The sequence below is a fragment of the Polyodon spathula genome, chromosome 20, assembly GCF_017654505.1.
Source record: "Polyodon spathula isolate WHYD16114869_AA chromosome 20, ASM1765450v1, whole genome shotgun sequence".
In the NCBI taxonomy this organism is placed as follows: domain Eukaryota; kingdom Metazoa; phylum Chordata; class Actinopteri; order Acipenseriformes; family Polyodontidae; genus Polyodon; species Polyodon spathula.
Genome location: NC_054553.1, coordinates 29,032,970 through 29,045,896, shown reverse-complemented (window position 1 = coordinate 29,045,896; position 12,927 = coordinate 29,032,970). Strand labels below are relative to the sequence as shown.

General features: G+C 40.1%; 1 protein-coding gene across 9 annotated transcripts in view; it reads right to left on the bottom strand.

Moving 5' to 3' along the window:
- Positions 1 to 12,927, bottom strand: part of LOC121295786 (rho GTPase-activating protein 44-like) — a 46,163-nt gene extending 33,236 nt beyond the window's left edge. For all 9 annotated transcript variants that reach the window (XM_041220826.1, XM_041220832.1, XM_041220833.1 and 6 more), the window contains exon 1: positions 12,642 to 12,927. In XM_041220826.1, the coding sequence (XP_041076760.1) occupies positions 12,642 to 12,694 (53 nt within the window). In that variant the 5' untranslated portion in view covers positions 12,695 to 12,927. The remainder of the gene's footprint in view (positions 1 to 12,641) is intronic.

Here is a 12,927-nt window from a genome sequence, read left to right as displayed (position 1 = left end):
GGATCTTTGTGGTCCGAAATGCTTGCCAGTCCTGTTCCTTGACCCGAGCAGTTTGCACACACACATACACACACATACACACACATGCGCACACACACGCACATGCACACAGAATATTCCTTTATAACATCCAAATAATGGCTCAGACCAAACGTCAGCATACAGATTACATTGCCAGGGCTGACCTGTGGCTAGCACGCATACTTTGTTCTCAGAACAGACACAAATCCATACCTCAACAACTACAGGTACTCTGGAGCTAGGAGAGCACCTGCATACAATATGGATTTGTAATAAATACCTCCATTAGCTAATGTCACTTGACAGTTCTTTATAGCTTCTACTGTGGAGTTGTTTTAGAACTTTATAATGAAGACATTTCAAATAAGTACTTTTGAACAGCTGTAATTCCACACAGCCTGCAATCTGCTAGGCTTACTCACTCTCAGCCACTCCTGAGCAGACAGACCTGCATTTTACACTGCTCAAATTACAGCAGCAAACCCACTGGGGATTTCTCCAGGATCAATTCTCCTTACAGCAGTCCTGGATCCACGACGTACTGCTCCCATATGATGATCCATCAACACAATCTACATGAACCATCAGAGCGACCTGATAACCTGCAATTCATAATCCAACTACAACTCATTGGCTACAGTTCGATAGCATTAGGAAACCTGCTGTGTGCCTCTTGTTGTGTGTGTGTGTAACGGATTGCAACAGGTTATGGAAAAAGAGCCTTTTGCAATGCCGTTTAGCCGGTCTACTTTTTTTTGCAGTCTCGGTTCTAGCTCGTAATCAGTTTTCATAGCAAGATAGATCAGGGGAATCAAAGCCTTAGATGCAGCTGTTTGTTTGTAAAGGGAAAACAACAGTAAAACACCGCTGAAGTCGTAGTGGTGCTGCTGTAACATTATTGTCATGCCTACTGTTAAGCTAATTTCGCTTATACTTCTTTCTTATCCATTTTAGAATCGTATTTGTTGTTTGTTTCTTACTTTTACAAAAAAAAAAAGAGTGCTAATGACAAAGTTTGGTAGTAAACAGCTAGCTCTCCGTTTTGAACTCTAAATTGACAGCTTGCACATGGGTTTCAGAAACAACTTCATCAAGTACTGTATATTAGTAAAACGTTCAGCAGTTGTTCTGCGTTTCTAGTCCTGTTACCTGCAGGTGTGACTTCTTCATGCTGTGATGAGTTACAGTAACAGAGCAGTATTTCCAGGGGCCTGATTGATCACTCATGGCATCTGGTCATTTCAACAATAAAACCAGGAAGGTTCTGAAACATAGAAACTCAAACCCGGTTGATAGGTGTTCCTAAGTCTTCCAAACACACAGCTCGGAACACTGCACTGGCTGGAATGCCAGGTTTCAGACCCACTGGAGGTACAAGAGCAAAGCCCCGGATTACATTTCCATCTGTTTGAATCAAATCAAACGACTGCATGTTGTTTCCATGCGCGTGGACCAGTTTCAAAGAAAATAAAAATAAGAGCTCAGCAACTGGAGTAAAGGGAAGAACTCCAGATTGTCTATTACTGCTCTGTTTAAATGTTCCCAAGTCAGGAATGATTTTGTGAAACTGTTTTCAACTGTTACAAAGAGGGTTTTATATATTTTATAACACTGTATATGGAAATTGCCACAAGGGAACCCCAGACCGCATTCTTTATTTAAAGGCTACTTTCACAACTTTATGCATATTCTACCAGCTCTGCTGTACTTAAGTGCCCTGGAAGGACAAGCACTCCAAATGCAATTCTTACAGTATAGCAAATTCTTCTTATTTGGCAGATTACACTGCAGTTATGGGAATGAGACCCTTATATATTATTAAGCTTATAGCAAATCTGGGAATGGCTAAAGGTGCCATGCAAAAGAAGTGCCTTTTCTATTTACTCACTGGCTGCATAGTATCATAGTATCATGTTCTGCTGCTGTTAAAAAAAAGAGACACAAACAGAACGTCACAATTCTGCATGTTAAATGGCGGCATCACTGGGACATTGGTCAAGGGTTACTATGCTGGTAGCAATAGCAAGGGATTATCTACAAAGCATTCTGGGGGTATTATTTTCCCCTAATTCTGTGAGTCTGTACATTGAGTTATGAGTGGCTTTGGACAAAGGGGTTGGCATCTCAGCTACTGTAATGATCCGCTGGATTCCATCTCATCTCATCAGTAACGTTAGCGCTCCATATGAAAACAGAGCCTTCATGTTTACTTGGCATTCAAAATGAACACGCTGCTTTGGTGTGCTAGTGAGCTTCTTTTTCAGCAGACCTTGCTCTCCAAACAAAGCAGCAGATATTGAGGGCTCTACCGTTTGTATCCCCATCACTTTTGTTCTCTATCATATCTCGAATGTCCTTGTTTCTAAGAGATAAGAGTGCACGATGAAGATAAAAAATTAGCAATTTCTTGAAATCTGAATTGACTGTCAAATATCTGCAAATAAATCATTAGGGCAGTAGATACATGCAGTAATAAACAACTTGGATGTTTAACTAAAGCCCCTTTCACACTGGCTCTCCTACCCGGGTCCTCGCTACTCGGGTCACAATCAAACGTCGTGTGAAACCATATACCTGGGTCATACCCTTACAGAAAAAACAAAAATACTAAATGACGATTTAGAGTACATAGCTTTTAGAACCTATCCCACAATGTACTTCATGTAAATAACCAAGGGAACTCATTTGAATGCATTTAAAACAGGAATTCCGCACAGTTATCTATAAGTGTGAAAGTTCACTACTGCAGATACTACCAATACACAACGCTGATGTCGCTTAAACCCCAAATCACAGGCGTTTAGTCTGGACTAAATGAAAGTACGCCAAGCCTAGGATCAACTTCAAATTGTGGTGTGACAACCCTTTAGAGGGGTTGCATGGGCTTTTTATAATTGGTGACAACTGTATTTGATTCAACATGGAGTACACAAGATAACAGATAGATAAATAGATAGATAGATGCATAAGAACAAATGCAATACATTTTGTTTCTATAAGACTCCTTTATTGTAAAGTTCACTCTGTAGCACTGTGTTGATCTCTTATAAAGGTCTACTTGTCTACTGGTATTCCGTGATAGAAGCATTGCAAAGCATAGTAAAGCACAGTAAAGAATTGGCGTGGTAACAAGATAGGGTTGGAAAGTGGTTAATGCATCGTATAAGCATGGTAGAAACATGCATAAAAACTTTCTTCATTAACAAATCCAGTTCTAATCTCATGAGAGGACAACTGAACGACTGTCACTGCGTGTGATTTACAGTCATAAAAAAAAAAAAACTACAGCACAAAAATAACCCTGCCTTTGATATGACGGTTTTAGTATAAGATTTAGTTTTGGCTTCTGTGGTAAATGCGTCACTGTCATGTTAGTCAGGTATTTAAGGCCACCAGCTCCTTATCGAGCAGCAAGGAGTGTAGCAGTTCAGGGATCACCAAACACATTCCCCAGTTAGGAGGTGCTTGCAGTGAAGCCTGACTTCCTTGATTCCTCTGGCATTACTAAATGCTGATGATGGTGTGGAAAGAGAATAATGAAGCCAGTACGAAAGACAGTGTAAAGGCATTCCAGATCAGAACTACAGTGCTGCGAAGAAGTTTGTGAACCCCAGTGATAATTATGGAAATTCCATAGTTTTACCATGATAGCTTTCTTGAATCAAAGCCTGTCTTTTTTTAAATATCCAATAGGGTATATATTAACCAATTCCATGTCTTTTGAAACAAAATGATGTAGGAATTAGACAAACAATGAGTAATTAAGATTCAGGGTATGTGAAAAAGTAAGTGAACCCCTGGTTTTATCAGCTCAATTAAGGGGATAATTAGAATAACATGTTTAAATAATTAGGTAGATCTTCAGGGGTGAGTTTGGGAGGCCCCACCTTCTATAAAGATCAGAAACTTTGTGAGTTTGATCTTCACCATACAGGTGTGTGGAAACACGTCATGCCACGATCAAAAGAAATCTCTGAGGACCTCATAAAAACAGTTATTGATGCTCAACTGTCTAGAAAGGGTTTCAAAACCATTTCTAAGGATTTGGGGCTCCACCAATCCATTGTCAGACAGATAGTCTACAAATAGAGAAAGTTCAAGACCACAGTCACTCTATCCAGGAGCAGTCGCCTACTAAAATCTCTCTAAGAACAAACCGGAAAATCATCAAGGAAGTATAAAGAACCCCAGAGTAACATCCAAGGCTCTGCAGGCCACTCTTACCTTGGCTAAAGTGAGTGTTCATGACTCAACTATCAGAAAAAGACTGAATATGAATGGTGATCATGGAAGGGTAGCCAGGAAGAAACCACTGCTCTCTAAAAAGAACATTGCTGCCTGTCTGAAGTTCACCAAAGAGCAGATAGATGATCCATAACACTTCTGGAACAATGTTCTCTGGACAGACAAGTCAAAGGTAGAACTTTATGGCCTCAATGAGAAAACCAAACACTGCATTCGAACAGAAGAACCTCATCCCAACCGTCAAGCACGGTGGTGGGAGTGTGATGGTTTGGGGCTGCTTTGCTACTTCAGGATCTAGACGGCTTGCCATCATTGACACAACCATGAATTCTGAATTGTATCAGAAGATTCTAGAGGAGAAGGTCAGGCCATCTGTGCGTGAGCTGAAGCTGAACTGAAAGTGGGTCATGCAGTAAGACAATGATCCTAAACATACAAGCAGATCTACAAAAGAATGGCTGCAGAAGAAGAAATTCGGACCTAAACCCCATCGAAGCGAGGTGTCTAAGCAAGGAAGCCCTCAAATGTCACAGAGTTGAAGCAGTTCAAAATTCCTCAAAACTGATGTCAGAGACTAACCAACAGTTACAGGAAACGCTTAGTTGAAGTCATTGCTGCTCAAGGTGGTGCCACCAGTTACTGAATCTAAAGGTTCACATACTTTGTCACACATGGACATTGAATGTTGAATCATTTGTGGATAAATAAATGTTGATGGTTTGTGTCATTTGTTTAATCAGGTTATCTTTATCTATAATTAGGACTTAGATTAAGATCTAATAACATTTTAGATTTGAAATATGTGAAAATTCTAAGAGGTTCACAAACTTTTTCTCGGCACTGTAGTTCATCCAAGATTCCTTTCCACACTCTCATCAACATGTATGATGACCAACGGACAAGCACAGACTACAGGAGCTCACAGCCAAAGAGCTGTTCACAACCATCCTCAGGCGAGAGAAATTACAACAGCACATTGTGAACGTTCATGGGTATTCTGTTTATATATCAAGCACAACGTATGGAAAAGAAAGTCTGTATAATATTAAATTAAACAGCTGAATTTGGAAAACTGCCTTCCTTAGATCTGCAGCTGAAAAGCAATTTGGAACACCGCGATTTGCCTGGTCATTTCAATGAACGAATAAATAAATAAATAAAAAGCATCACAGTCTGCATTCATTAAAATGAACCCCCTGCTTTTCACCTTGAGTAGTTACTAGGGTGGCAATTGGACTCCACTAATTAATAGATTCTCAATGAAAACCTCATGGAGCGATGCCGGCTCATCCCAGGAATAGTCTCACGAGATGAGTGGCATCATATATTCCAAACTCATGGAATATTTCTGAACTGCCCTCTCAGACACATCACATATCCTCCATTTCACACTTAACATGTGTTATGCTGATTCTGCTCTGCAAAGCAGGGCAATTACATTGGAAAATGTACCCTTGACATGCCCACACAAACATGCAATTACGAAAGACGCTTGATTACCTCCCTTTATGAATATGCCACCACAGAAATATGTATTTATCTATACACTCACCCCCACTCCTCTTTCTCTCTCATCCCTCGCCCTCCCCCGGTCAAAATGACATAACAACAATAAATCAAATCATGATTTTTACCCTCAAAACACAGATGCCAGTGGCCCCTGCCTTTTTTTCCTTCTTGTTTGCCTGCTCATAGTTCTCGCCTGTGGTTCCAAACAAAAGATGCTGAAATACTGCAAACAGGAATAAGATGAGGCATCCATACAGCTGTGATGCATCTGTGTTCCTGCAGGCTCTTGGGCAGCAGGATACACTGCAGAGCAACAAATCAGAACATCATGCCTCAGTAGTTACATTAACCAACCCCTGCCACAAATGATCAGCTTTTATTTTTCAGAGCGAATACCGCTTTCAGTTCTTATTAACCTGACCGGAATGACCAGACAAGCGCGATTCAGAGGACGTCGCTAGCAGAGGAGGAATGGAAAATGAAAACGCAAACATAAACATACACGGCATTTTTAAAACTGTGCAGAGCTAATGATTTCTCATCTGGAAGAATTACTGTCTTCCTTTCCCCCTGCTGCTGCTCTGCAACCTTTATGAAATCACTCTCATGGACTTGTAGCCTTAGTTACCGAGTTTCTCATTCATGTAGTCTTCCAGAAGGGGCAGTGACTTGCCTTCTATTTAAGTATGCTTCCTTTCCTCTGTCAAACCACCTCCACCTGTGGCTTCTAGGAGAGAGGGGACTGTCAGGCTGCCACCACTGGCCTTTCTTTCAACCCCCTTCAAAGATATTAATATTCATGTCTGCCAGCTGCTCTCTTTCCTCACTCAACATCTCCTTCTCAATGAAACCAAACCACTTTTAAAGCGCAACAGGCACACATAAGGAAAAAGGTTAGACAATGAATCAAGTATAAGTTGTTGATTTTTTAGGTAATCTGAAGCTAACCTCGTCTTGACTGCTTGAACAGTTAATATTATCACAAACCAATCACAATGATTTACTGTGTACCACAGCAGATGTCTGCGCTGGACTGCTGGAAATCTCCACCTCCCAGCCCAGGAAGGGTTAAGACAGTAACCCCAAATGTCCGGCCAGAAATTCCAAACAAGACCGGCAGACAAGGATACTGAAACTACTTATAAAACCACAGCATAATATTATATTAAGCAGACAATTTCTAACACTTTATATCCTTTCATGCATACTTACTTAGTATGCAAGTCAGTCATTTTGCAATGGATTTTGAGCATTCAAACAGGCATGGGATGAACCCAGAGAGCACTGGCAATACAGGTTAACTGGTTAGCTTCCCAGAGCTGTCCTCACTGCCTGATTAGTGAAGCTATATTCAATACCGTAATGGCTGTTATAAAAAAACCCTGCAATTCATTCATTCAAATGCATACATGCTGCGTTTATAAACCTATATGTGCGACAAGCATCACTAAATGCAAGATTACTGTGTTTACTGTGTATCTCTTAATTTCAGTGAATTACCGGTTTGCTTCTAGTTTCATTAAATAAATATAGATGCTAGGTTTAATATGGGACATTGTATAAAGAATCTAGTTATTTTTTTAATTTTTAATTACATTTCACACAGAAGGTATGCATTTTAACAGGGGTTGGGAAAACAGTAGTTACTGATGCATTGCAGACTTATATTTCGTGTCATTTTTGCACATCAGCTATGAAGGACGGTCATTATCCTTGGCGATGCCCATGCTTTGACTTGTTTTTACAAACTGTTCTGCTTCATGTTAAAACTGAATGATTAAACTGCATGACACACTGCAGTATTGAAATTCCGCTAGCTTTAGGGACTGGATTAGCTTTTTTCCTTTTCAATGGGCACTTGCTTTCCCTTGCTATTCAAGCGCAAACAGGAGCAGCAGTTAAGCTGGTCTCAGAGTGCAATGAATCCCTAATCAACAGTCAGTGGAAACTGCAATGTGTCAGCAGAGAACACAGAAAAGAACAAGGCAATGTAAAACTGACAGGGTCCAAAAGAGAAGATAAAGGAACGTCAGCGTTTTTACTGACCAAGAAAACATCTTGTGTGCTTTTCCTGATCTTTTTAAAACAAGACCTGAATCGTGTCACTGATGCACGCGTGCGCGCACACACACACACACACACACACACACAAAATGATGCATAATAAAACAATAACACAGGCATGCTCCTGGACTAAAGGACATTTCAATAGTCATTCCTGTCCTGGAGGTCTCTCCCCATGGTTTTTTTTAACTGTATTCATGGAGTTTCTTACTATGTTTAGCCCCAGGGGTTTCACCAGTTTTATGTATTCAACCACAGCAATGAAAAAGGAGCTTGAAAAGTTCCTGGAATTTGTATTTCAGTTCTGAAAATCTTGTTGTTCATCCACCCCTGTGATGCACAGCCCCTACCAGCAAACACATTTCCCTTCTTCCTTTTGCTGAACCAGCTAAAAACAACACGTCCCTCTTTTTATCCTGGAAACAGCGTTTCCCTTTCTAAAGAGGTGGCATCCTTTTAGAAACAGCAAGCACGCAGAACCGACAGTACAGAGAGCAGCAATACTGAGACAGGTCTACTGTGCAGTCCCTAAAAGGAGGGTGCAAACAAATCAGACACCAATTTTGAATTGCGGTTTGGTTCATTCGTGTCTTTCCCCTTGTCCCGTTTCTCTTCCTTTTGCAACTGTTTCGAATTGTCATGATGAAGCAGGATTGATGCCAAACATCTTCGTGTTTGCTCACGTCTGAGGGGAAAATTTTAGAAATTAAATTAGGCAAATGCATGGCCACCGTCTGTGTATGAGTTAAACTTTTTAACAGACACACCCTGTGTTATGCTGTGACCTCAGCATAGGTGGAGAAACACAATGGCTAAGCGAAGCTAGTCTGTGACACGGTTTGCTTCACTGTGTTTGTAAGCGAAAAGAAAACTGAACTGTAAAATGTTAAAGCGGGCAGCAGAACTGGGTTCAGTTGCAACTGGAATTGTGCAATCCATAACTAATAGCAGTTACAATGGAACCGTAATTCTAACCGAGCCTGGGCACACCTGCATAATTGTAATTGTAATTATACCCTATAACTGATCGATGACCCCATGTTTTAAAAAAAAAATAATAATAATTAGCTAGCGTGCTTCTGTATTTGTATCTGCGATTATTGCTTGGTTGTTTAGAAAACAATATGCTAATGTGGGTAGTTGTTTGTTAGTGTAATTGTAATTATAATTGAAATTACTGTTGCATAATGCAAGTGTCTCCCACCTGCTAAATTCACATGAGTTCAGTAATTACAGTCCCTGTGAAACAGGTTAGGCAATTATTGAACACACGGATGTTCTGGCACAGGAAGTTTTACATTAGTTTACATTATTAATCCCTTGTTTTTACAGTAATTGGAGCATGGTAACTAAAGTTTAGGCAGCATTTAGATTTAATTGCGTCCTTGTAGTTGTGCTGTATACATGTACTTTTTCAGCTTTGGCCAATTGTTTTGGTTTATTTATTTTGTAAACCTCAATTCTGCCCAGAACCAGTATTTATTTATGCCACTCAATTATGCAGCATGTTCAGTATTCAGATTCAATAGATTCAGCTTCACTGCCTACAAGGTCTGCATGCAGAACAAATCGTACCTTTGAACATTACAAAATGTCTCTCCAAGAAATTTAAACAAAGCCCTGCAAACAGGGCTGCAGGGTATGAGCCAGGAGGGCTGCAGCCGCAAATCGTTGGCAATTTGGTTCTGATACTGCTGTAAGAGCAAAAAGGTTCCCCTCCTTTAATTGGGACGTCACTCCCTGGCTCCCAGTGGAAATCAATACCTTGCAGGCTGAATGTGCTGTTCCACAGTGCCTAGGCTCCTTGGATTATACCACTGCTGAAAATCAATTCCCAATTCCAATACTGAACTGATTACTGTAATATTATTGAAATATATTGATACACTGTTTTGCCACCAGAACACTGTCCTTTTTATTTATTGAGAACCTTTTATATTTTTATATTAAATATATATATATATAATATATATATATATATATATATATATATATATATATATATATATATATATATATATATATATATATATATATAGATCTACACAAAACACGGCGGTGCACCAGTTTGGTGGTAACTATGTGTTGTACTATTGCAACCATGATTGATGTGTTGTAATATTGGCCCTGAATATTAAAAGTGTCTTCTGACAGTCCGAAACTCGCCGTCTCCGACTCTTATCCAGAACGTTGTTTCCATTTAAAAAATGGAAACACTTTTCGGCTCTTTTCTGACAGGCGGAATGGGTGGAATTTACATAAAAGGTGTGAAAAGAACTATTCAGTATTTAAACGAAAAACCTAAATGACAGCTTTTACATCATTTCAGGATTTCAATCAATGGACAGGTGGAACTGAAAGCTAGTAAAGGCAGAGATAAACAAAACCGACACACTTTGTGAAAATTAATAACAGGAGTGCATAATAAGATATCACATAAACAACCAGTGGCAAAGAATGACGAAGCTGTGAGTGATAATCTTAATTAGGTACTCACTTCATTTGCATAACATCCTTCACACTTGGGTTTGGGTCAGAATTGGGGTTTTGCGACTGTTCTCATCCTTGCTGGCCCTTTATGATCTTTGCTTAGAACACTTGTAAAACCATGCCACAAAAGACCTCCCCAACCATCGGAAAAGCTTTGATATTCAGGGCCACTAATCTCGCAAACATTGATCACATTAGAAACTCAATGTGGGCAAAGGTTTTGTTAACAGCAGGTTTCCATATTCAGTTAAATCAGTCATGATTTCAAATATATTTACTTCAGTAAAGGAATTCAGTGCCTGATCTCTCCATGACAAACCAAATACAGCAGCGCTTAGTGTAATTCAATCTAATTAAGTCATGCAAACACCTCTTTCATGCTCAGGTCAGATCTGCATTCAGATCACATGCCTGCAGTTTTTCAGTGTGTCTCAGGCTAGCTGATGGAAAAGTCCTTGGATGTTATAGATGTTACGTGATTGGGCAGCAGTGCTGTGCAGCAGCAAGACCAGCTGAAGACTTTATTCCCTGGACATTTTACATACGCAACAAAAACAGAAGGGGCCCTGGAATGTTTAAAGATGCAGGAGCCAAGACTTTTCAAAACGCAGGCTAGAATACAGAAACAAAGCTTCAGTTTACACCCAATTCTTTTAAATGTTGTAAGGAATTAAGAGAATCAATTATGAGGTGCTGGACTAAACTGACTGAGCCTGCTCTTGTGGAATGCTGTAGGACTACAACTGTCCCTGCCCGATATTGAACTCCCAACCCAGGGCACCTCTGAAAACAAAATGATGTTTTATTATACTGCACAATGGTGACTGATGGGATTCACTTTCAGTCACAACCCACATGGGCTCAAACTGAAAAGAGCTAGCTTTCCTTTTTCTTACACAGTAACTGTAAAAATGAGGTATTCATCCACTAGGTGTAAACAGGTGACCTGTGTCAAATGAGAATATCACAGAAGTATTCCTTCACATGCCATTTGATACGCCAGTCTACTGCAGCCCAGTGCAAAGGAATGTCATTTTTTCGGTTTTGTATACATGACTTTAGCAAAATCTACAATACTGTAACCACACGCCTATCCCCTTCTACAACAACAGATAATGGGAAACACTGAATAGACAAGCACTTTGGAAAATGATACAATACATTATGTGCTTGTAAAACTGTAACACTGACACTGTAGTAGGCGTGTGTGTCCAATGTTTGCCAGCCAGGATTCGCCCTGGTCAAGTCAAGGAGCTCCTCTGATTACCAGCATCAAGACAACCCACATAAAACGACCTGAAATGCGCATTGTAACGCTTGTTGAAGGCCGAGATCATCGAATGCAAAGTGTAAAGAAAAGAATAAAGGTTAAATAAAACAGCTTCCATTATAAACAAAATGGTCTGTTTATGCTAAGGGAAGGGGGGGGGGTTAAGGCCTCCCACTTGCGTTACACGATGCTGTGATGTATTACATTCTGCTATTAGGGAGCAGTAAAAATCGGCCATGAAGAATAATTTTTCAACCACGTAACAGGTAAACCACTTACATACTGCTGCGTTAAAGTTTATTTATTAGAAATGCGGTGCATGTCAGATGCCATGCAAATCTTGTTTGACAGGAGGAAAGCGTATGGGCAATTTGTCACAGGCGCACCGCCGCAAAGACAACATTTGCCCTGATTGCATATTTACCTAAATGGTTCATATTTCTGGTCGTTAACGAGAACTGAAGCGCACACGACATTTGTAAATTCAAGACAGAATGCTGACGATCTCTATCGGCTGCACTGATTCGTCAGCGTCGATATATTTTCCCCATATTGTGAGCAAGCATCACGACTCTGCAACAGTGCAATGAATGACCTAGTACATCCGATGTTAATGCGGCTTTAAAATGATTAACATGAATATTCCCCCCAATCAAATACATACAGGGCACTATAATTACCGAACGATAAAGTGTGCTATTACTATTCATCACCCCCACCCGGTTTATTTTGGGCTAAAAAATTGCATTGGAACATTTCAGCAACACAGTTGCGTCCCATACCGTAAAGTACAGACGCATTTTTTATTAGCAACAAAACGTAGCACATCGAAATATGTGCATTTGAGTGTAAAAAAAAAACAAACAAAAAAAAAAACATTGCATTTATCACAAATCAAGGACCAGTATTCTGCAACTAATAGCAGGCTCACAAATGTGTACCATAACCCCTTTTGTCCACCATATCCCGCAAACCTTGATATATCAGGCAGGTTTATACGAATGCTTAGAATAGGGGTAAAATATATCATTGTTTACCTTACCTGCCCACTGTTTGGTTGGCGAGCTGTCGCATTCGATTAAATTGCTTCTTCATCGTTTATGTATTTTTCTCAGCGTTAAGACCATTTAGCGAACCACAAACGGCATTTCTCAATGAGAAACAGCAATGGCTCTTCGGCAAGCGGTTATCCTCAGAATGAGAAGCCCTGTCCTTCATTGCAATTGGAAACACATTGTGAATAAAGGGAAACAGATCATTTCATTGCATTTTCTGTGTCCCCTTTCCTCTCCCCTGTCTGGAGATGCTGGACCAGCTTCGCCTCTCTG